This window comes from Salvelinus alpinus, chromosome 28 (assembly GCF_045679555.1).
Source record: "Salvelinus alpinus chromosome 28, SLU_Salpinus.1, whole genome shotgun sequence".
Taxonomy (NCBI): domain Eukaryota; kingdom Metazoa; phylum Chordata; class Actinopteri; order Salmoniformes; family Salmonidae; genus Salvelinus; species Salvelinus alpinus.
In genome coordinates this window covers 9942348-9968915 of record NC_092113.1, presented here as the reverse complement: position 1 = coordinate 9968915, position 26568 = coordinate 9942348, and the positions used below count along the sequence as shown (strand labels likewise).

The 26568-nt window shown below is 42.7% G+C and overlaps 1 protein-coding gene across 1 annotated transcript in view; it reads left to right on the top strand.

Annotated features, from left to right (window-relative positions):
• Positions 1–255: 255 nt before the first annotated feature.
• Positions 256–26568, top strand: part of espn (espin) — a 114560-nt gene continuing 88247 nt past the window's right edge. The window contains exons 1-2 of the mRNA XM_071371544.1: positions 256–1184; positions 13373–13566. Of these exons, the coding sequence (XP_071227645.1) occupies positions 891–1184; positions 13373–13566 (488 nt within the window). The 5' untranslated portion in view covers positions 256–890. The remainder of the gene's footprint in view (positions 1185–13372; positions 13567–26568) is intronic.

Below are 26568 nucleotides of genomic sequence, written 5' to 3'. Positions count from 1 at the left end.
AAGTATTTGAAATGTTGGTATGGTCAGCTCTCCCCCTGGAGAGCAGCTGCAAGTTTTTGCTCCAAACCTTCTCTAACACACCTGATTCTACTCATCAAGGTGCTGATGAATATCTCATTAGTAGCAAAAGCCTACACGACCATCAGTATAGCTCTACGGGAGGGTTGGCCACCACTGACGTAGGCTACTGTCCCTTTAACTACTGAGACGATTTCAAGCGACCAACATACTACTGGAGTGATCCTCCCCCGGATGGATTATTTATCAAGTGGTGAGTCCCATGTCGCGATTTGCGGCAATTGTGGATACGGGATCCAAGACAGCCGCCCGGAATTATATTCTTAATGACCTACAACTTCGATAACGTTATCATAACAGAGAAACTATGAAGAAAGAAGTCGATATGAAGACCAAAGAATATCTCTGCAACAGGTGTTTGAGCTATGCGTGTTGAGGCAGAGGAGAACAAGGTAGTCAGCCATCAGGTGAACTTTATCGTCGTGCGCAATTATAGGCTACTAGTATGCATGAATTATGTTAACTTTATTAACTCAATTACTAAAATGACTCGTAATTTGACAATTCTGTTGATATTATGTAAAACAACATTTGTTTTTGATAAGTAAAATGACCAAATACATGCTCATTGAAAGACACCTGTCCAAAGAAATAGGCTTTTTTCCCCTCACTTGGATGATGTATGCAGATCTCTGTCAATTCAACGAGATATGCTTCTAAATAGTGGACATACATTTGTTATCTTACTGTAATGATCACAGGACTGACATTTTATTGTTATCTACGAAGAAAATTGTTCAAGAGTTAAATAGAGGTTAAACCTCATCTAGATGCTGCGTTTATAAATACGGAGGAGTTGTCTAGCCGCAGTTATGGTGGTGGAGAGGACACTGCTTGCCGCAAGGCAGGGGGATGTACAAACTCTGAAAGTGCAATTAGCGGAGAAAGTACTGAACAGCGACGTAAAGGACCTTCTCGGAGCCTCACCTGTCCACCATGCCGCCCGTGCTGGAAAACTGACTTGCCTACGTTTCCTCGTGGAAGAAGCGGGTTTACCCGGCAACAGTTTGGCGAATAATGGCGCCAGCCCCGCACACGACGCTGCTGCCACTGGTAACCTGGCCTGCTTACAGTGGTTATTAACTCAAGGTGGATGTCGTACCGCGGTGAGTGGCGTTATTTTCTTGCTACATAGCCTACAGTAGGCCAACATTGCTTTTTAAAAAGGCTAATAGTTCCATAATACAGTCAACATCATTCATCACACAGACCTCTTGTTATCATTTTAAGACCAGTCAGAGCTCAGAGGTCTATAGGACAACTTCTAGAGCAGCAAGGTCGAGGCCTGCAGTTACTTGCATTTCCAATCCATTAGTCCTGTAGCCTAGACCTGAAAAACATAAATTAGGTCTATTGTTTCCCAAGAGTAGTCATCTTGGACTAGGCCCGAGCCTACCAATCTCCCCTCTTAGGTCAGTATATGCTTGTCTGTCAAATTGAGCATTTCCTCACATTTCCAGCCTGGAAATTACATTCATCACTTCTTTACACCACTTCAGCATAACACAATTAGTCACTCAGACAGTTCTTTGACCTTTATTGTAGGCCTAAGAGGATAACCCTTGTCTCTAGTACCCCAATGATTTATGTATAGGCCTACACTAGATGACTGGTAGGGGGCGCTGTGTTGAAGCCATCTGCCTAAGAGGATAACCCTTGTCTCTAGTACCCCCCAATGATTTATGTATATGCCTACACTAGATGACTGATAGGGGGCGCTGTGTTGAAGCCATCTGCCTAAGAGGATAACCCTTGTCTCCAGTACCCCCCAATGATTTATGTATAGGCCTACACTAGATGGCTGATAGGGGGCGCTGTGTTGAAGCCATCGTGCATCATCTTGGCACTCCCCCACCATTGTAAAACATATTTAGCATTTTATTAATATCTACATTCATTTTTGCCACATTTATTCTATTACAGACAACTTAATGCATAATTTTACATTATATTATGCAAGCTAAACATACAAATAAAACATACCAAAAATATAAAACATTTTCATTAAAGTATAATTTTTAGAGATTACTAATAAAATAATTATATACATGCAATTTTGTCCTTGAATCATTTAATTGAAATACTGTAGAATTCCATTCATTCCTATGGAGGACTGCTCCTACAGGGGAGTGCCAATATGACTCACAAGTGGCTTCAACGCCTCTCAATGGTCAATAAATAGCATCAGCAATCCAGGGTTTATATACTGTACATCAGTGACTGCACCACTTTTCTTTAGGCTTGTGCAGGCTTTTGTCTCAATGACCAACACGTGGTTAGGATAATTGAGCTACTGTATATAAGGGCTAAAGGCACACCTGTTGCCATTGAGAATACCTGAGACTTGTATTAGTTATTACTCTGTAATTATCATCAATACCCATTCTAAGGGAAGTGTATCATTACTCACCACAGCAGACTAAGTTCTATACAACAATGTCACCTATGCTGGACTAATTTGATATGATTTTTACAACAGCTTGAGAAAAAATTCACCTAGAGCCCGGGTCCTCATGCTGACTGTGTAGGGACTGGACCATTTGACAAAACGTCATTTTGGTAAAAGCGCATTGATTTCCATACACAAACTTAACTCTGTCTACCCAATGGCACAGGTTACATAAATGTTTGGCCTCACTTCAGCATTCTGGGAAATATGAATGTAATATTATTGTGTAAAACTGATTGTTATAGGGTGAAAAAGACATTCACTTTCCACCCTCTATATTAATAATAAGAAGTCTGACTTGTCAACATAAAACAGCGTTTCCACCCTCTATGTTAATAATAAGAAGTCTGACTTGTCAACATAAAACAGCGTTTCCACCCTCTATATTAATAATAAGAAGTCTGACTTGTCAACATAAAACAGCGTTTCCACCCTCTATGTTAATAAGAAGAAGTCTGACATGTCAACATAAAACAGCATTTGAACCCTCTATGTTAATAATAAGAAGTCTGACTTGTCAAGATAAAACAGCATTTGAACCCAATAATACATATTGGTCATTTCACACTTGAGTCAGTAGAGACATTGGTTACAAGATTTGACAAAATCCTTCTCGGTCAAAGAGTCACAAGGATGTATTCAGCTCTAATCTTCATATCTATTAGCCATAGAGTAGTGGTGCGCACCAATATTGATAATTCGATACTAATCATACGTCACTTTCCCTGAATATTAATTTACAACACATACTATAATGTCACACACCCACACTATGGATCAAACTTAAGGATTCATTGAAATATTTGAGGACATGACATTTGACTTATGAATTACTGAATGGTATTGAGTACACCATTAGTCCAATATCACCTAAACACATGTCTGAAAGTAAACTATATAATGTACCTAATCACAGGAGGTTGGTTGCACCTTAATTGGGGAGGATGGGCTCGTGGTAATTGCTGGAGCGTTATTAGTGGAATTGTATCAAATCCATCAAACACATGGTTTCCATTTATTTGATGCCATTCCATCTGCTCCGTTCCAGCCATTATTATGAGCCGTCCTCCCCTCCGCAGCCTCCACTGCTTCTTGTTTTGAAATGTAACCACTGAAATAGTAGTTTGTTTTGGCTCTGTCTAGAAGCATCTGGTAGCTGTGTTATTTCATTTGGGTACTTGAAGAGTGTTAAATCTGAACAAGGGATGAAACCCTATATAGAGCACATTCAAATGGGATTAGAAGTTTGTAAAGCGGTACCCCCTGATGACATTGTCCGCACAATTAATTTGGTTAATGACTTATCTTTCGATAACTCTATTCGCCATGTTCCAATCACTTAGTCTGGGCTAGGACTGAAAGACACTGGCATTCACACTGCTTTGTTCACTGACCAATTCAGCAAAAATGCAGTCGTAACAATGAGGAATCGATCGGTAGATAAAGGTGCTCTAAATTGACCCGTTTTGCATACCCCACCATACCAGGAGACATCCATTTCTTCATCATTGGAAAATATAAACGGTTGAGTTTGATACAATTTAAAAGCTTACAAACAGTGTTGTCAAACTATTTTATTACCTGGATTTTTTTTTTTTATAAAAATTGTCCTTTTGAAACCTTTAACGTGCAAACTCAGATTTTTTTTTCATAAGCATATGTTGTAGCTTAGACCCTATTAAACATCATCTGAGGTTTTTGTGTCGTTCATTCCATGGCTTGAGACACAACATTCTCTTGACTATAGGGTGTCATTTCAATCATAGAAATCGAATTCATAGAATGGACCTATCCCTTCAGAACCCTGCAATTTGTTGGTACACGATTGAAATGTAAATTCAATTGAAATTGAAACTTCTAAATACTACCACAAAGATGACCGCTGACACACTCACGTCGAATGTCAACTTAAATCGTCAAGTCTATTCTAATAAACTCAGCAAAAAAAGAAACGTCCCTTTTTTCAGGACCCTGTCTTTCAAAGATAATTCGTAAAAATCCAAATAACTTCACAGATCTTCATTGTAAAGGGTTTAAACACTGTTTCCCATGCTTGTTCAATGAACCATAAACAATTAATGAACATGCACCTGTGGAACGGTCATTAAGACACTAACAGCTTACAGACGGTAGGCAGTTAAGGTCACAGTTATGAAAACTTAGGACACTAAAGAGGCCTTTCTACTGACTCTGAAAAACACCAAAAGAAAGATTCCCAGGGTCCCTGCTCATCTGCGTGAACGTGTCTTAGGCATGCTGCAAGGGAGGCATGAGGACTGCAGATGTGGCCAGGGCAATAAATTGCGATGTCCGTACTGTGAGACGCCTAAGACAGCACTACAAGGAGACAGGACGGACAGCTGATCGTCCTCGCAGTGGCAGACCATGTGTAACAACACCTGCACAGGATCGGTACATCTGAACATCACACCTGCGGGACAGGTACAGGATGGCAACAACAACTGCCCGAGTTACACCAGGAACGCACAATCCCTCCATCAGTGCTCAGACTGTCCGCAATAGGCTGAGAGAGGCTGGACTGAGGGCTTGTAGGCCTGTTGTAAGGCAGGTCCTCACCAGACATCACCGGCAACAACGTCACCTATGGGCACATACCCACCGTCGCTGGACCAGACAGGACTGGCAAAAGTGCTCTTCACTGACGAGTCGGGGTGTTGTCTCACCAGGGGTGATGGTCGAATTCGCGTTTATCGTTAAAGGAATGAGCGTTACACTGAGGCCTGTACTCTGGAGCGGGATCGATTTGGAGGTGGGGGGTCTGTCATGGTCTGGGGCGGTGTTTGACAGCATCATCGTACTGAGCTTGTTGTCATTGCAGGCAATCTCAATGCTGTGCGTTACAGGGAAGACATCCTCCTCCCTCATGTGGTACCCTTCCTGCAGGCTCATCCCGACATGACCCTCCAGCATGACAATGCCACCAGCCATACTGTTCGTTCTGTGTGTGATTTCCTGCAAGACAGGAATGTCAATGTTCTGCCATGGCCAGCCCAGAGCCTGGATCTCGATCCCATTGAGCACGTCTGGGATCTGTTAGATCGGAGGGTGAGGGTTAGGGCCATTCCCCCCAGAAATGTCCGGGAACTTGCAGGTGCCTTGGTGGAAGAGTGGGGTAACATCTCACAGCGAGAACTGGCAAATCTGGTGCAGTCCATGAGGAGGAGATGCACTGCAGTACTTAATGCAGCTGGTGGCCACACCAGATACTGACTGTTACTTTTGATTTTGACCCCCACTTCGTTCAGGGACACATTATTCAATTTCTGTTAGTCACATGTCTGTTGAACTTGTTCAGTTTATGTCTCAGTTGTGGAATCTTATGTTCATACAAATATTTACACATGTTAAGTTTGCTGAAAATAAACACAGTTGACAGTGAGAGGACGTTTCTTTTTTTGCTGAGTTGATCTATCGTTCTATGATTTCAATAGGTTTCCTATGGAGGATTGACAGTATACTTTAAAACAATGGATATCCCCATTCTAGTCAACATTCTCTGATGTGTGGACCTCCAACCATTTCAATTGTATTCCCATTTTAGTACATTTATCAGCCAAAACGTGACACCCACCCTTTATTCAAGAGCTGTCTCTACCCGATAGCGTCACAACACAAAAACCTTAGATTATGTATAATAGGGTCTAAGCTACAACATATGCTAATATGGAAAAAAACTGACGTTTACACGTTTTTAGATACTTGACATTGAAGGTAAAACAAAAAGAAAAATCACCAGAAATTATAAAATAGTTTGACAACCCTGTTTGTAAGCTTTTAAATGATATCAATCTCAACCGTTTTCTCTTTTCCAGTGATGAAGACATGGATGTCTCATGGAATGGTGGGGTATATAAAGTGGGTCAACTTTGAGCTCCTTTTTTTGTTTTGGCATTCAGTTCCAAAAAGTCACTTTCTAAGTACTTCTGAAATGGGCAAATATGTATGGAAGGTTTCACTCGAATCAAAAGGAGTCCTGTCAAAAAGTGATTGAATTCAAATGGATTTACCCAGTAGTGAATTTGCATAAACGTCTCAAAAGGTCTGAAAGGAAAGATGGAGCATCTCTCTTCCTCTTTCCTCTGGCTGTTCTCCAATACATGTCCAAAGGAATGGGAGTGCCTGCTGGTCAGGGAAAGAAAGCTGGTGCTGAGTTTTTTTTGTGCTTTGGTTTTGAACAGTGTCAGAGGGACTGAGAGAGACAGGGACTGAGAGAGACAGGGACTGAGAGAGACATGCAGTGATTTTAAACATGTGACACATTTTTATTACAACACATACTGGGCACTGGCATTTGCTCCGAATTAAGATTCAACAATGTCTGCAGAAAGAATGGGGTGTCAGCTATGACGTGACACATTGACTTTGAAAAAATCTGTTTTGGTTATTGAACTATACTAAGTGAAGTGGATTTATAGCCAGTAACGGAATTTCATCATGGGTTCCTGATCTGTACTACACAGAAATTAATATCCATAATTATGCATACTGTTCTCTTCATGGTGATGTATCCTAAATAGGTACACTACTTGTACAAAGGTACAAATAGGCAATATCCTCCTTTGCATATTTGGGTATTATTCTTCACACTGGCTATTATTTTAATGAGCTCTGACTCCAAACAAGACCAAATTTGGTTGGTCCAGGCCAGAACAGACTTGGTTGGTCCAGACCAGACCAAATCTGAACCAATCATAGATATCGATGTTTCACAAGTTTGGACATGAAAGTACAGCTCAGTAGAGTAGAGTTTAGTATAGTACATTAGTGTACTATACTGAACTCTACTTTCCTTTGCTGTACTTTGCTGTACTGTACTTTTCTTTACTGTACTCTACTCTACTGTGCTGTGCTGTCCAAACTTGTGAACCCACCTGTGGTTTGTGACTGCTATAATTTCCCATTGTAGCAAATTCAATTACAGAAATTCCATTACAGATTTTTTCGGGAAATTGGATTTAACTAATATCAACACTTCTATTTAGTTTGAGAAATGTTACTGCCTTCTGTAAGTTTAAGAAACATTGCCTTGTGACTTAATTCCGTTAGCAAAAACCCACATAACTTTAAGATATTTTCACATTTCTGCCTCATGAGAATGAGGGAGGATAATGAAAGTAAACAGAAGTAACAAGTAAAGATAGACCAATCAATTAGTTAGTGTTTTTACTGATGTCAATGTTAACGGAATATCGATTTTTAATCACTTAACCTGTCTAGCCTCGGGGTTATTCCACTGAAAAGGCAGCGCGCGAAATTCAAAAAATATTTTTTAGAAATATTTAACTTTCACACATTAACAAGTCCAATACAGCAAATGAAAGATAAACATCTTGTGAATCCAGCCAACATGTCCGATTTTTTTAATGTTTTACAGCGAAAACACCACGTATATTTATGTTAGCTCACCACCAAATACAGCACAGGTAGCTTGCACAAAACCCCCAAATAGAGATAGAATTAGTCACTAACCAAGAAACAACTTCATCAGATGACAGTCTTATAACATGTTATACAATAAATCTATGTTTTGTTCGAAAAATGTGCATATTTCAGGTATAAATCATAGTTTTACATTGCAGCTACAATCACAAATAGCACCGAAGCAGCTACAACAATTACAGAGACCAACGTGAAATACCTAAATACTCATCATAAAACATTTATGAAAAATACATGGTGTACAGCAAATGAAAGATAAACATCTTGTGAATCCAGCCAATATTTCAGATTTTTTAAGTGTTTTACAGCGAAAACACAATATAGCATTATATTAGCTTACCACAATAGCCAAAAACACAACCCATTTATCAGCAGCAAAAGTTAGCGATCGCAAAAAACTAGCAAAAGATATATATTTTTCACTAACCTTGACAACCTTCATCAGATGACAGTCCTATAACATCAGGTTATACAATACACTTATGCTTTGTTCGAAAATGTGCATATTTAGAGCTGAAATCCGTGGTTATACATTGTGAAAACGTAGCAACTTTTTCCCAGAATCTCCGGATATATTTCTGACACTCACCTAATCTGACCAAATAACTCATCATAAACTTTACTAAAAAATACATGTTGTACAGCAAATGAAAGATACACTAGTTCTTAATGCAATCGCCGTGTTAGAATTCTAAAAATAACTTTAGTACGACGTACAGCTTACGTTATAGCGAGACAGCACCTGCAATGAGGGCGGAAAATAGTACTAAACATTTTCCACAGAAATACGAAATAACATCATAAATGGTTCCTACTTTTGCTGAGCTTCCATCAGAATCTTGTACAAGGGGTCCTTTGTCCAGAACAATCGTTGTTTGGTTTTAGAATGTCCTTTTCTCCTGTCGAATTAGCAACCAAAGCTAGCCAAGTGGCACGAAGCTGTCCATCTTCACCAAACGCAGAGAACGGAAACCGCCAAAACTCCCGATAAACTTTCAATAATCTGATAAAACTATATTGAAAAAACATACTTTACGATGATATTATCACATGTATCAAATAAAATCAAAGCCGGAGATATTAGCCGTCTATAACGAAAGCTTTTCAGAACGCAATCCAGGGTTCCTTCCCGCGCCTTGCTGAACAAAGGAAATAGTGGTCACGTCATTCCAAGAGCTCTTGTTTGACCTCAGATCAAGCTAGACACCCCATTCCACCTCTCACTGCCTCTTGACATCTAGTGGAAGGCGTATGAAGTGCATGTATATCCATAGATTTCAAGCAAATGAATAGGAAGGCCCTGGAACAGAGCCTCGATTTCAGATTTTTCACTTCCTGACAGGAAGTTTGCTGCAAAATGAGTTCTGTTTTACTCACAGATATAATTCAAACGGTTTTAGAAACTTGAGAGTGTTTTCTATCCAATAGTAATAATAATATGCATATTGTACGAGCAAGAATTGAGTACGAGGCAGTTTAATTTGGGAACGATTTTTTACAAAGTGAAAACAGCGCTCCCTATCCCAAAGAAGTTTTAATCATTAATAAACAAAATTGATATCAGTAAAAACACAAATAACTAATTGATTGGTATACCTTTATTTGTTACTTCTGTGAACTTTCATTATCCTCCCTCATTCTCATGAGAGAGAAATGTGAAAATATCTTTCTTTTTTTTTTTTGCTAATGGAATTAAGTCACAAGGCAATGTTTCTTAAACTTACAGAAGGCAGTAACATTTCTCAAACTAAATAGAAGTGTTTATATTAGTTGGCAGGGGTCTCTACTTCAACATTACTGTGTTTTGATTGACTTTTTCTGGTAGATATTTTCTAAGATTCCTTTTCCATCTGTTTGACCAGAAAGCCTTTGCTTATTCCTTATTTGTAGGATGTTAAATGGTAAAAAAATTAAATGTGTATATATATATGCCTTAATACAAATTCTAAATACTCTTAGCTTTCATTTGACACCCAATTTGACACGCTCCTATAAACTTCACATGTTGTTGCTCATGGGTCCTTTTACATTGAAATGACCTTTATGCCATCAGTCTTACTAATGCTATGCAAATCACCTCTTGAATAAGCTCAGCTAAACCCTCATGACAGACCGTCCAACAACATATTAGGGGGTTAAATGAGCGGTTACTCCCCCCAAACCAATGGAATGTCTACTACTACTACTAGTACTACTTTGTCCTTTCGGTATTTTTCTGTTCAATAAATTAGTGCTAGTAAAAGGACTAGACTAATAAGTGCTCCCTTCATTACCGCCACATACACTGAGTGTACAAAGCATTAGGAACACCTGCTCTTTCCATGACATAGACTGACCAGGTGAAAGCTATGATCCCTTATTGATGTCACTTGTTAAATGAGCTCCCGAGTGGTGCAGCGGTCTAAGGCACCTCATCTCAGTGCTAGAGGTGTCACAACAGACCCTGGTTCGATTCCAAGCTGTATCACAACCGGCCGTGATTGGGAGTCCCATAGGGCGGCGCACAATTGGCCCAGCGTCGTCCGGGCTAGGTTTGGCCGTGGTAGGCCGTCATCATAAATAATAGTTTGTTCTTAACTGACTTGCCTAGTTAAATAAAGGTAAAACATTTTTTTTTCATTAAATCCACTTCAATCAGTGTAGATGCAGGGGAGGAGACAGGTTAAAGAAGGATTCTTTTTTTCTGTTCTGAAGGTAAAAGGGGGTGCAACTCAATATAAGAAAGGTGTTCCTAATGTTTTGTACACTCAGTGTATGTTCACCATTCACTGCTAGGCTTGAGTGGCTGTCTGACCATACAACCACCACAAAGAGTGTCACTGATTGGCTGACATTTGTATATGGTCTCTCTTCCGATTAGTAATGTAATCTAGATGAGGTCTGACACAGTGGGTGCTCCTTGTTGGTTTCCACACGATGTCAATGGGTCACTGACATCGCTTCAGAGCATCCTTGACACACACCGCTTGTTTTGTGAAAGTGGTTTCTGGTGCAAACACTTGATACCCGAATCAGATAATAGATTAACGTCTATTAAAGTATTCATCAGGGTTACCCTACACTGAGTGTACAAAACAATAGGGACACCTTCCTAATATTAAGTTGCACCCCCTTTTGCCCTCAGAGCAGCCTCAATTCGTCAGGGCATGGACTCTACAAGGTGTCAAAAGCGTTCCACAGGGATGCTGGCCCATGTTGACTCCAATGCTTCCCACAGTTGTGTCAAGTTGGATGGATGTCCTTTTTGTGTCGGACCATTCTTGATACACACGGAAAACTGTTGAGTGTGAAAAACCCAGCAACGTTGCAGTTCTTGACACACTTAAACCGGTGCGCCTGGCACCTACGACCATACCGTGCAAAGGCACTTATGTACAGTGGGGAGAACAAGTATTTGATACACTGCCGATTTTGCAGGTTTTCCTACTTACAAAGCATGTAGAGGTCTGTCATTTTTATCATAGGTACACTTCAACTGTGAGAGACGGAATCTAAAACAAAAATCCAGAAAATCACATTGTATGATTTTTAAGTAATTAATTTGCATTTTATTGCATGACATAAGTATTTGATCACCTACCAACCAGTAAGAATTCCGGCTCTCACAGACCTGTTAGTTTTTCTTTAAGAAGCCCTCCTGTTCTCCACTCATTACCTGTATTAACTGCACCTGTTTGAACTCGTTACCTGTATAAAAGACACCTGTCCACACACTCAATCAAACAGACTCCAACCTCTCCACAATGGCCAAGACCAGAGAGCTGTGTAAGGACATCAGGGATAAATTGTAGACCTGTACAAGGCTGGGATGGGCTACAGGACAATAGCCAAGCAGCTTGGTGAGAAGGCAACAACTGTTGGCACAATTATTAGAAAATGGAAGAAGTTCAAGATGACGGTCAATCACCCTCGGTCTGGGGCTCCATGCAAGATCTCACCTCGTGGGGCATCAATGATCATGAGGAATGTGAGGGATCAGCCCAGAACTACACGGCAGGACCTGGTCAATGACCTGAAGAGAGCTGGGACCACAGTCTCAAAGAAAACCATTAGTAACACACTACGCCGTCATGGATTAAAATCCTGCAGCGCACGCAAGGTCCCCCTGCTCAAGCCAGCGCATGTCCAGGCCCGTCTGAAGTTTGCCAATGACCATCTGGATGATCCAGAGGAGGAATGGGAGAAGGTCATGTGGTCTGATGAGACAAAAATAGAGCTTTTTGCTCTAAACTCCACTCGCCGTGTTTGGAGGAATAGAAGGATGAGTACAACCCCAAGAACACCATCCCAACCGTGAAGCATGGAGGTGGAAACATCATTCTTTGGGGATGCTTTTCTGCAAAGGGGACAGGACGACTGCACCGTATTGAAGGGAGGATGGATGGGGCCATGTATCGCGAGATCTTGACCAACAACCTCCTTCCCTCAGTAAGAGCATTGAAGATGGGTCGTGGCTGGGTCTTCCAGCATGACAACGACCCGAAACACACAGCCAGGGCAACTAAGGAGTGGCTCCGTAAGAAGCATCTCAAGGTCCTGGAGTGGCCTAGCCAGTCTCCAGACCTGAACCCAATAGAAAATCTTTGGAGGGAGCCGAAAGTCCGTATTGCCCAGCGACAGCCTCGAAACCTGAAGGATCTGGAGAAGGTCTGTATGGAGGAGTGGGCCAAAATCCCTGCTGCAGTGTGTGCAAACCTGGTCAAGAACTACAGGAAACGTATGATCTCTGTAATTGCAAACTAAGGTTTCTGTACCAAATATTCAGTTCTGCTTTTCTGATGTATCAAATACTTATGTCATGCAATAAAATGCAAATTAATTAATAAAAAATCATACAATGTGATTTTCTGGATTTTTGTTTTAGATTCCTTCTCTCACAGTTGAAGTGTACCTATGATAAAAATTACAGACCTCTACATGCTTTGTAAGTAGGAAAACCTGCAAAATTGTCAGTGTATCAAATACTTGTTCTCCCCACTGTATGTGTGCCCTCTGAATGGCACACATACATAATCCACGTCTCAATTGTCTCAAGGCTTAAAAATCCTTCATCCTTCTTTAACCAGTCTCCTCCCCTTCATCTACACTGATTTGAAGTGGAGTTAACAAGTGACAATAAGGGATCATAGTTTTAACCTGGATTCACCTGGTCAGTTGGTCATGGAAAGAGCAGGTACACTCAGTGTATATGTCTTCAACGATAGTTTCATATTCATTTTTCAATCACTTGTGTCATCTCCTTAAATATATCTTGAATGCAGAGCATACTGATGATCAATGTCATCTTTGTGATTCAAGACCACGCAGGATGTTACCATTTAAATGAATCAGCATTAAGTCTTGAAACCTGACTTTGATATTTCCTGTGTCTTTCCTCTTCCGTAGGACCGGGATAGTTCTGGAGCCACCGTTCTCCACCTCGCCTCCCGGTTCAGCCATCACGAGATCACAGATTGGCTGCTGAAGAGCGGGGAAGCGGACACTGGGGCGTCCACAGACACTGGGGCCCTGCCTGTCCACTATGCTGCTGCCAAGGGAGACCTGCCCTCCCTCCGTCTCCTGTTGGGACACAGCCCAAAGTAAGAGTGCCAATGCTAACGCTAAGCTAACCCACTTACTAGGCATTATCCATATACTATCCACACTAGGGCTGTGACAAGTTGACAGTTTTGCTTAATGTTTAAACTGCCAATTTAAAAAAATCATTTTGCCATTAAAACGATAAGAAAAAATCATACAATTCCAGACAGTAGAATTCCAGGCAGTAGAATTACAGTAGAATTCCAGGCAGTAGAATTACAGTAGAATTCCAGGCAGTAGAATTCCAGACCTTAGAATTCCAGACCTTAGAATTCCAGACAGTAGAATTCCAGACCTTAGAATTCCAGGCAGTAGAATTCCAGACCTTAGAATTCCAGGCAGTAGAATTCCAGACCTTAGAATTCCAGGCAGTAGAATTCCAGACAGTAGAATTCCAGGCAGTAGAATTCCAGGCAGTAGAATTCCAGGCAGTAGAATTCCAGGCAGTAGAATTCCAGACAGTAGAATTCCAGTAGAATTCCAGACAGTAGAATTCCAGGCAGTAGAATTACAGTAGAATTCCAGACCTTAGAATTCCAGACCTTAGAATTCCAGACCTCAGAATTCCAGACAGTAGAATTCCAGACCTTAGAATTCCAGGCAGTAGAATTCCAGACCTTAGAATTCCAGGCAGTAGAATTCCAGACAGTAGAATTCCAGGCAGTAGAATTCCAGGCAGTAGAATTCCAGACAGTAGAATTCCAGTAGAATTCCAGACAGTAGAATTCCAGGCAGTAGAATTACAGTAGAATTCCAGACCTTAGAATTCCAGACCTTAGAATTCCAGACCTCAGAATTCCAGACAGTAGAATTCCAGGCAGTAGAATTCCAGACAGTAGAATTCCAGTAGAATTCCATGCAGTAGAATTACAGTAAAATTCCAGGCAGTAGAATTCCAGACCTTAGAATTCCAGACCTTAGAATTCCAGACCTTAGAATTCCAGGCAGTAGAATTCCAGGCAGTAGAATTCCAGGCAGTAGAATTCCAGACAGTAGACTTCCAGACAGTAGAATTCTGCTCCGGCGTAAAATGTTCTGTATTCTTTCCCTAACAATATGGTATGGTAGCTAGATGTGTTTTATTTCTACTAAATGGCTTGGTAAGTCACGGTATTTAACAAACTTTAAAGTACTTAGGAGAGAGTGGTCTGCACACAGGCAGCAGTCAAGCAGGCTGTGCGCAGCAGCTCGAGATTATTTGATTGACAGTTCTGGTTGAAAAGTGATGGATTTTAGTCCGGCTTCAGAAGTGGCATTCCTTTACAGACAATAAAAATGTCAGTTTATATCACCAGAGAAGTTTTCGTGTCGGCATTTAAAAAACCATAGTGTAGCCTACCCTAACAGACAGACAAACAAACTGTAACGGGTGTCTCGATCTTCCTCCTCCTCGGACGAGGAGAGGAGAGAAGGATCGGAGGACCAAAATGCAGCGGGTTGTGTATACATAATTAAGTTTATTAAAGTACAGACGAAAACCGAAAACACTTCAACAAACTACAAAATAAGAAAACGACGTAGACGAAACCTGAACATGGAACTTACATAAAGACACGAAGAACTCACGAACAGGAACAGACTACATCAAACGAACTAACAAACCGAAACGTGACAGAACCCCCCCCCCTCAAGGTGCGAACTCCGGACGCACCACCAAAAGTCTAGGGGAGGGTCTGGGTGGGCATCTGTCCACGGTGGTGGCTCAGGCTCTGGGCGTGGTTCCCATCCCACCATAATAAATCCCCGCTTCTTTATCCCCCTCACAATGACCACCCTCTTACTCCACCCACCTAATTTAAGGGGCAACACCAAGATAAAGGACAGCTCCGGGACAAGGTAGCTCAGGACAGAGAGGTAGCTCAGGACAGAGGGATAGCTCAGGATAGAGAGGTAGCTCAGGATAGAGAGGTAGCTCAGGATAGAGGGGCAACTCCGGACTGAAGGGCAGCTCCGGACAGAGAGACAGCTCTGGACTGAGGGGCAGTTCTGGATAAATGGCAGCTCTAAGCTAAGGGTCAGCTCATGGCTGGCTGACGGCTCTGGACACTCATGGCTGGCTGACGGCTCTGGACGCTCATGGCTGGCTGACGGCTCTGGACGCTCATGGCTGGCTGACGGCTCTAGACGCTCATGGCTCGCTGACGGCTCTGGCTGCTCATGGCTCGCTGACGGCTCTGGCTGCTCATGGCTCGCTGACGGCTCTGGCTGCTCATGGCTCGCTGACGGCTCTGGCTGCTCATGGCTCGCTGGCGGCTCTGGCAGATCCTGTCTGGTTGGCGGCTCTGGCAGATCCTGTCTGGTTGGCGGCTCTGGCAGATCCTGTCTGGTTGGCGGCTCTGGCAGATCCTGTCTGGTTGGCGGCTCTGGCAGATCCTGTCTGGTTGGCGGCTCTGGCAGATCCTGTCTGGTTGGCGGCTCTGGCAGATCCTGTCTGGTTGGCGGCTCTGGCAGATCCTGACTGACGAATGGCTCTAGCGGCTCCTGACTGACGAACAGCTCTGACGGCTCGGGACAGACGGGCGGCTCTAATGGCTCGGGACAGACGGATTGCTCAGATGGCGCTGGGGAGACGGATGGCTCAGATGGCGCTGGGGAGACGGATGGCTCAGATGGCGCTGGGGAGACGGATGGCTCAGATGGCGCTGGGGAGACGGATGGCTCAGATGGCGCTGGGGAGACGGACAGTTCAGGCGCCGTTGGGCAGACGGCAGACTCTGGCCGGCTGAGACGCACTGTAGGCCTGGTGCGTGGTACCGGAACTGGAGGTACCGGGCTAAAGACACGCACCTTCAGGCTAGTGCGGGGAACAACAACAGGGCACACTGGACTCTTAAGGCGTACTATAGGCCTGGTCCGTGGTACCGGCACTGGTGTTACCGGGCTGAGGGCACGCACATCAGGGCGAGTACGGGGAGAAGGAACAGTGCGTACAGGGCTCTGGAGACGCACAGGAGGCTTGGTGCGTGGTGCCGGGACTGGAGGCACTGGGCTGAAGACACGCACCACAGGGCTAGTGCGTGGAGGAGAAACAGGGCTCTGGAGACGCACTGGAAGCCTGGTGCGTGGTGTAGGCACTGGTGGTACTGGCCTGGAGCGGGGAGGTGGCGCCGGAAATACCGGACCGTGCAGGCGTACTGGCTCCCTTGAGCATTGAGCCTGCCCAACCTTACCTGGCTGAATGCTCCCCGTCGCCCGACCAGTGCGGGGAGGTGGAATAACCCGCACCGGGCTATGTAGGCGAACCGGGGACACCATGCGTAAGGCTGGTGCCATGTAAGCCGGCCTGAGGAGACGCACTGGTGGCCAGATATGTAGGGCCGGCATCATGACATCCGGCTCAATACTCAATCTAGCCCTGCCAGTGCGGGGAGGTGGAATAACCCGTACCGGGCTATGCACACGTACAGGAGACACCGTGCGCTCTACTGCGTAACACGGTGTCTGCCCGTACTCTCGCTCTCCACGGTAAGTACAGGGAGTAGGCGCAGGTTTCCTACCTGACTTCGCCACTCTCCCTTTAAGCCCCCCCCCAATAAATTTTTGGGGTTTACTCACAGGCTTCCTACCGCGTCGTCGTGCTGCCTCCATTCGCCGGTATCCCTCCTCGCACTGCGCCAGAGAATCCCAGGCGGGCTCCGGCACTCGCCCTGGGTCGATCGACCACCTGTCGATCTCCTCCCACGTAGTGTAGCCCAGATCCTTCTCCTGCTTCCGCGCTAGCTCCTCATATCGCCGCCTCTCTGCTTTCGCTGCCTCCAACTCAGCTTTGGGGCGGCGATATTTTCCTGGTTGAGCCCAGGGTCCTTCTCCGTCCAATATTTGCTCCCAAGTCCACGAGTCCTGGTTTCGCTGTTGAGCTCTCCCCCGCCGCTTGGTCCTAGGTTGGTGGGTGATTCTGTAACGGGTGTCTAGATCTTCCTCCTCCTCGGACGAGGAGAGGAGAGAAGGATCGGAGGACCAAAATGCAGCGGGTTGTGAATACATAATTAAGTTTATTAAAGTACAGACGAAAACCGAAAACACTTCAACAAACTACAAAATAAGAAAACGACGTAGACGAAACCTGAACATGGAACTTACATAAAGACACGAAGAACTCACGAACAGGAACAGACTACATCAAACGAACTAACAAACCGAAACAGTCCCGTGTGGTGCAACATACACAGACACGGAAGACAATCACCCACAAACAAACAGTGTGAACAGCCAACCTATATATGGTTCTCAATCAGAGGAAAACGTCAAACACCTGTCCCTGATTGAGAACCATATAAGGCTAATTACAAGTGACCTAAACATAGAAACACAAAACATAGAATGCCCACCCCAACTCACGCCCTGACCAACTAAACACATACAAAAATAACATAAAACAGGTCAGGAACGTGACACAAACATGCAGTAGTGGAGGATGCTTTCAAAGGGCCACATTCCATTATGTCTGTAAAGCGTAATCAATACAGCCTAGGGGTAGCCATTTGTAATTTCATATGAGACAAAAACGAAGAGTAGGCTAGATGCAAGACTGGCCTGATGACATCGGTGCCATGAATAGGCTATGGTTTTCTACACGCAACAGACCGAAGACTGAACACACGCTTGCATCATTAGCAAAGACACAGAGCAGGCAGGCCAGCATGAGGGAGTGAGCGGCAGAAGGCAAAAGGCAGAAGAAGCCTGCTCATATGTTTTGGTAATTTGCATCTTGCAATGTCTTGTCTTGCATGCCTTGCAAATTCACCAAGTAGCCTAAAGTTCACCTCTTCCTCTGGTTTTATTTGAATTACACAACTTCCCCAGGTCTTTCTAGCCTTTCGGCTGTAACATGGAAAATAATTTGTTTTGTGATAAGTCAACTGTGATTTTAATTAATGTGGGGGGGGGAAAACAAAAAACATTGTTTTTCGGTTAGGGATTTTTCTTAACGTAAAGGATCCCAACTTCATTTAAATGTTTTAACGTTTAAACGTTCACACCACTAATCCACACACAGGGTTTATGTAGCTAACCCTGACAGGATTTTGGGATGTTTGAGTGTTATTATTATAATTTTTTACTGTGATTTGATCGTTACTAACATTTAAAGTTAACCCAAATAGGAGTCCCAACTTCAATCACCCTAACCATTGTGCCGAGCATTACTTCACAACCCAATATTTGTTCTTGTGTTAACACTTTCCCTGCTCCTAACTCTCACCTCTACTATGAACTTTTCCCTAAGGCTCAACTTAAAACTTCTCTAGGATAGGGGGCAGCATTTTCATGTTTGGATGAAAAGCGTGCCCAGAGTAAACTGCCTCCTACTCAGTCCCAGATGCTAATATATGCATATTATTAGTATTGAATAGAAAACACTCTGAAGTTTCTAAAACTGTTTGAATCATGTCTGTGACTATAACAGAACTTATTTGGCAGGCAAAACCCCAAGGACAAACCATTCAGATTCTTTTTTTTTTGAGGTCACTCTCTTTTCAATGAGGTTTCATTGGGAATCAAGATTTCTAAGGGACCTTCCTGCAGTTCCTATCGCTTCCACTGGACGTCAACAGTCTTTAGAAATTGGTTGAGGTTTTTCCTTTGAGAAATGAAGAAGTAGCCATGTTCAGAATGAGGCTCCAGTGAAGTGTACTGTTTGTTAGAGGCGCGTGACCAGAAAGCATGCTACACATTGTTTTCCTCCGGTATTGAACACAGATCATCCCGTCTTCAATTTTATTGATTATTTACGTAAAAAAATGCCTAAAGTTGTATTACAAAAGTAGTTTGAAATGTTTGGACAAAGCTTACAGGTAACTTTTGAGATATTTTGTAGTCACGTTGTGCAAGTTGGAACCAGTGTTTTTCTGGATCAAACGCGCCAAATAAATTGACATTTTGGATATATATCAACGGAATTAATCGAACAAAAGGACCATTTGTGATGTTTATGGGACATACAGAAGAAGTGCCAACAGAAGAAGCTCGTCAAAGGTAAGGCATGAATTATGTGTCGCGGCGGGAGGGTTGAAATATGATGGTCTGTGATTGTTAGCTGGGGTGCTATCCTCAGATAATAGTTTGCTTTCGCCGTAAAGCATTTTTGAAATCTGACACGTTGGCTGGATTCACAACAAGTGTAGCTTTAATTTGGTATATTGAATGTGTGATTTCATGAAAGTAAAATTTTTATAGTAATTTATTTGAATTTGGCGCTCTGCATTTTCACTGGATGTTGGCCAGGTGGGACGCTACCGTCCCACATATCCCAGAGAGGTTAACACTAACAACTAACACTACCTAGACAGTAAAGGCCCGTTCAGATTCACTAGACTTGTTACCAGCGGCAGTCTCGTAAACCACCAGATAAAAAAAATTGTGTTGACATTAGCTACACTTACCGTGGCTTCGGCAACACTACTAAAGACACTGATAACTGCAAGCTACGTAGTACACAATATTTTCAAGTCATTTTGGGCCGTGCTATATGATGGCCGGAATTTTCAGCACGTATACAGGTGCACACAGCGTCGAACGAGCCGAGCACTTGCTCAAGTCCGGATTGTGGAATCTATTTTCAACACATTACCTGTTACTGGTTCTTCAGGGAGTAACAAAGATGAAGTAATGTCATCGCTGAATTCACGTTATGTTTGCTATTTCATGCAGCTACCGAATAGAAAGCCACCGAATTCAACTCACACACATATCATGCATATCAATATATTTAGGCATAATTATTGATCATACTGACCTGAAGTATTGGTTAGCATACATTTTTTGGCACATCAGTCACAGAAAAGGGATGGGGAAAGGGTAGGCTAGACTCAGTTAATCTGATTTTGTTCATCAAATGAAAATCATTCATCTCTGATTGACAGTATTCAGGTATTATTGCATGTTTACTAACCAATCGCAGTGAAATTAGATACAATCTAGTCATGATCAGTTTCATATTTCATTCAGTTAAGTTTTTAGATTGGCTTGAGAGCGGCGTTGATGTTGTTGGTTGGCTAGCAAGCAAAACTTGACGTTACATATCGTTCACTTTTGGGCAAACTGGCCCAGCCACTTGGTAGCTAGCTATCGTTAGTTCAAATAAAACAAAATGATGTACTAGTATGAAATTGCAATTGTAAACTATAAAGTATAAACCCACCATAATGATGTTGGTGAAGAAGTTATGAGTGAGGTCCCAGGTGGCGGGTCCTGCAATTCATCAGACAGTCCTTGCACTTACAATCCCACTGCCATCTTGACGCATAGCACTGCCCACTTCGTGAAATGGCATGAAAATAGTGTGTCCCCTGGCTACATTCCCCCTGCACACCTCTAGTACTGTAAATCTCACAGTAGACAGTTTGGAAGAATCCTATAAGAACAGCATCTAAACCATTAAAAACTTCAATAATACAACATGATATACAGATACACCAATTCACAAGCATGTGCAGGCACTGTAAGATTGTTTATTTTCCCATTTGCAAACTGTTATGAATTTTATGAATAATGACTAAATGATGTATACATTTAACGTAGAACTATAACTAACTGAATTCTACCCTGTTTTTCTGTAATGATAAATAATGTTAGTTCATAAGAAAGAGGTTATGTAGCATGTACCTGGGAAGAGAGGAATGTATGTGTGTGCCTAAAGAAAACAAAGTGGATCATTAAACTGGATCATTGAACTATGTTTGAACCGACCCGGCTGTAACTCTGGGGAGATAAGATAGGACAGGGAGAGCCCCTCCAGGTTTCCCGTATCTGGGGGGGACTGGAACTGTCAGTTGAGTGGTAATAAACTATGGTGAGACTTCAGGAGAAAATCCTAATGCTAGTGTGGATGTATGGGCGTAGGTTAAGAGAATATTATAAAAGGAACGTCTTTGTATATGCGCAGGAGCGCTCTCGTAAATACATTTTCTGACTATCGTAGCTGGGCCTCCGTCTGATTCATTTCAACCAGTTTCCTACAAATTCTGGGTTTCAGGCTGAGTAGTTAATTGAATTGGGTTTATGAACATCGAGAACATAATTCTCATGACACAAACTCAAATTACAAAACGAGTCAAACACAGCTAGCTAGCTAACAACATTATGACTAGGTTACCACTAGGGATGCACGATATATCGGTGAACATATCGGAATCGGACGATATTAGCTAAAAATGCCAACATCGCTATCGTCCGACGTCTAGTTTAATGCCCCAATGTGCAAAACCGATGTCAAAGCTGACGTACATACCTATATAGCGTAGGGACATGATGTAAGGACGCCATGTAAAATTTTGCGCTATACGTGCAACACAGCATTCCTAAACTAGCCCACAATGTCTGCTGTGTGGATCGTGCAGTCATTTGAAAGAGTAACAAAATTTCAGCGAGGCAACTCAAAGGCGAAATCCATTAAAGCCAAGATAATGGAATTCATTGCCCTTGACAATCAACCGTTCTCTGTCGTGGGTGATGTTGGCTTTCGCCGACTGGTCGAGCACCAGTACACACTACCAAGCGCACTGTTTTTCAGACGTTGCCCTCCCGGAGTTACACAGTAATGGCGTCACCGCTATTAGCTTCACGACATACATTTGGTTCTTTGCGTGTCAAAAAAGATACGGTAGCACTGTCAAAGCTGTACAAAAAAAGTCTGCAAACAAGTAAACACCGGCCACGAACGATGTGTTTACAATACTGGGCCAATTGTGCGCTGCACTATGGGACTCCCAATCACTTCTATGCATTTTGCAATTTTTTTTATTTATTTATTTAACCTTTATTTAACCAGGTAGGCAAATTGAGAACACGTTCTCATTTACAATTGCGACCTGGCCAAGATAAAGCAAAGCAGTTCGACACATACAACAACACATAGTTACACATGGAGTAAAACAAACATATAGTCAATAATACAGTGAAAAAAAAAAAATAAGTCTATATACAATGTGAGCAAGTGAGGTGAGATAAGGGAGGTGAAGGCAAACAAATATATGTATAAATAAATAAAAATATAAAAGGCCATGGAGGCGAAGTGAGTACAACACAGCAAGTAAAATAAAAACTAAGAATAAAAAAATAAAAAAAATAAAAAAATAAAAAAATAAAAAAATAAATAAATAAATAAATAAAATAAAATAAAATAAATAAAAATAAAACAATGGAATGGTTGGTTTGCAGTGGAAGAAAGTGCAAAGTAGAGACAGAAATAATGGGGTGCAAAGGAGCAAAATAAATTAATAAATAAATACAGTAGGTAAAGAGGTAGTTGTTTGGGCTAAATTGTAGATGGGTTATGTACAGGTGCAGTAATCTATGAGCTGCTCTGACAGCTGGTGCTTAAAGCTAGTGAGGGAGATAGGTGTTTCCAGTTTCAGAGATTTTTGTAGTTCGTTCCAGTCATTGGCAGCAGAGAACTGGAAGGAGAGGCGTCCAAAGGAAGAATTGGTTTTGGGGGTGACTAGAGAGATATACCTGCTGGAGCGCGTGCTACAGGTAGGTGCTGCTATGGTGACCAGCGAGCTGAGATAAGGGGGGACTTTACCTAGCAGGGTCTTGTAGATGACCTGGAACCAGTGGGTTTGGCGACGAGTATGAAGCGAGGGCCAGCCAACGAGAGTGTACAGGTCGCAGTGGTGGGTAGTATATGGGGCTTTGGTGACAAAACGGATGGCACTGTGATAGACTGCATCCAATTTATTGAGTAGGGTTTTGGAGGCTATTTTGCAAATGACATCACCGAAGTCGAGGATTGGTAGGATGGTCAGTTTTACAAGGGTATGTTTGGCAGCATGAGTAAAGGATGCTTTGTTGCGGAATAGGAAGCCAATTCTAGATTTGACTTTGGATTGGAGATGTTTGATGTGAGTCTGGAAGGAGAGTTTACAGTCTAACCAGACACCTAGGTATTTGTAAGTGTTCACATATTCTAAGTCAGAGCCGTCCAAAGTAGTGATGTTGGACAGGCGGGCAGGAGCAGGCAGTGATCGGTTGAAGAGCATGCATTTGGTTTTACTTGTATTTAAGAGCAGTTGGAGGCCACGGAAGGAGAGTTGTATGGCATTGAAGCTCGCCTGGAGGGTTGTTAACACAGTGTCAAAAGAAGGGCCAGAAGTATACAGAATAGTGTCGTCTGCGTAGAGGTGGATCAGAGAATCACCAGCAGCAAGAGCGACATCATTGATGTAAACAGAGAAGAGAGTCGGTCCAAGAATTGAACCCTGTGGCACCCCCATAGAGACTGCCAGAGGCCCGGACAACAGACCCTCCGATTTGACACACTGAACTCGATCAGAGAAGTAGTTGGTGAACCAGGCGAGGCAATCATTAGAGAAACCAAGGCTGTCGAGTCTGCCAATGAGGATGTGGTGATTGACAGAGTCAAAGGCCTTGGCCAGGTCAATGAATACGGCTGCACAGTATTGTTTCCTATCGATGGCGGTTACGATATCGTTTATGACCTTGAGCGTGGCTGAGGTGCACCCATGACCAGCTCTGAAACCAGATTGCATTGCGGAGAAGGTGTGGTGGGATTCGAAATGGTCGGTAATCTGTTTGTTGACTTGGCTTTCGAAGACCTTAGAAAGGCAGGGTAGGATAGATATAGGTCTGTAGCAGTTAGGGTCAAGGGTGTCCCCCCCTTTGAAGAGGGGGATAACCGCAGCTGCTTTCCAATCTTTGGGGATCTCAGACGACACGAAAGAGAGGTTGAAGAGGCTAGTAATAGGGGTGGCAACAATTTCAGCAGATAGTTTTAGAAAGAAAGGGTCCAGATTATCTAGCCCGGCTGATTTGTAAGGGTCCAGATTTTGCAGCTCATTTAGAACATCAGCTGACTGTATTTGGGAGAAAGAGAAATGGGGAAGGCTTGGGCGAGTAGCAGAGGGGAGGGCAGTGCTGTTGTCCGGGGTAGGGGTAGCCAGGTGGAAGGCATGGCCAGCCGTAGAAAAATGCTTATTGAAATTCTCAATTATAGTGGATTTGTCGGTGGTGACAGTGTTTCCTATCTTCAGAGCGGTTGGAAGCTGGGAGGAGGTGTTCTTATTCTCCATGGACTTTACGGTGTCCCAGAACTTTTTTGAATTTGTGTTGCAGGAAGCAAATTTCTGCTTGAAAAAGCTAGCCTTGGCTGTTCTAACTGCCTGTGTATATTGGTTTCTGGCTTCCCTGAAAAGTTGCATATCACGGGGGCTGTTCGATGCTAATGCAGAACGCCATAGGATGTTTTTCTGTTGGTTAAGGGCAGTCAGGTCAGGAGAGAACCAAGGGCTATATCTGTTCCTGGTTCTAAATTTCTTGAATGGGGCATGCTTATTCAAGATGGTGAGGAAGGCATTTTAAAAAAATGACCAGGCATCCTCTACTGACGGGATGAGATCAATATCCTTCCAGGATACCCCGGCCAGGTCGATTAGAAAGGCCTGCTCGCTGAAGTGTTTCAGGGAGCGTTTGACAGTGATGAGTGGAGGTCGTTTGACCGCTGACCCATTACGGATGCAGGCAATGAGGCAGTGATCGCTGAGATCTTGGTTGAAAACAGCAGAGGTGTATTTGGAGGGCAAGTTTGTTAGGATGATATCTATGAGGGTACCCGTGTTTACGGAATTGGGGTGGTACCTGGTAGGTTCATTTATAATTTGTGTGAGATTGAGGGCATCAAGCTTAGATTGTAGGGTGGCTGGGGTGTTGAGCATGTTCAAATTTAGGTCGCCTAGCAGCACGAGCTCTGAAGATAGATGGGGGGCAATCAGTTCACATATAGTGTCCAGAGCACAGCTGGGGGCAGAGGGTGGTCTATAGCAGGCGGCAACGGTGAGAGACTTGTTTTTAGAGAGGTGGATTTTTAAAAGTAGAAGTTCAAATTGTTTGGGAACAGACCTGGATAGTATAACAGAACTCTGCAGGCAGTCTTTGCAGTAGATTGCAACACCGCCCCCTTTGGCCGTTCTATCTTGTCTGAAAATCTTGTAATTGGGGATGAAAATGTCTGAATTTTGCCCAATGCCCAATGCTGTTATTTTGCTCAAACAAAACTCAATACTGTTAAATTAATTGTTTTTGGAATTTACAATACCCCTGACTGTTTAGCTTTTATTTTGGTGATTGTTAGTTCTCAAAGATTATATAATAAAAAATATATAGGTCCATTATCTTTTCTAGTCGTTTAAGTTTACACTGAAAACATTTTTCGATCCCAAAAAGTAATATTAATAAATAAATAAAAGAGTATATAATATTGAAATGTTAAATTGTTTTTACAGTTTAGACTTAGGTGTCCCGAAAAAGAGCTTACCCAATGGTTTCTATGGCAGAAAAATCCCTGGATGCACTTTTGCCAGCTGTTTTGTTAAGGCCACACAAACAGGATATTACTGCATTTGAAGGTAAAAGACAAATAAAAGACAAAAAATATAAGTAAAATGTCTAGACATTTCAGCCGTTAAAAAAACATTGCTCCGTTATTAAGATTTTTACTGTAGGAGCATTTGTCTACACGAGACAATTCTGTTTACATTCGACGGCTCGGAGGGAGGTTACTCACAGGAGATGCAGGAGATGTGACAATTACTGTAAAAGGTCGAGCCGAGTGTATTTTCTCAAACTTTAGAGAATCTCTTGCAGTGAGAATATACTTTAAGTGAACACTAAGACATGGCAGCCATCTTTTTCTCTTAATTGGTAGCCTACTGTGGGCCTTAGATATTTCCTAAGTCAACAGGACTGCCACAGAATACTACGTTTTCACAGTTATGTTGAGCATTTTTGGGGCATTACATGCAGATAATCATCTGCCTTAACTCGTAGTTTTCCGTAATAATAACATGGTTAACGCTTAAGATTAATTAAGGCAAATAAGCCAATAACCCTAACCCATTTATAAGCATTTTTAATGACTTATTAATGAAAGCTACTGTAAAGTGGTATTAAAAACATTACAGAGACTCAGGCTCTGATGCTCTTGATTCAGTGATTTGTCTTTTGTCAACACTACGGGCTAACAAGGGATTTTCAAGAGATCACGGATG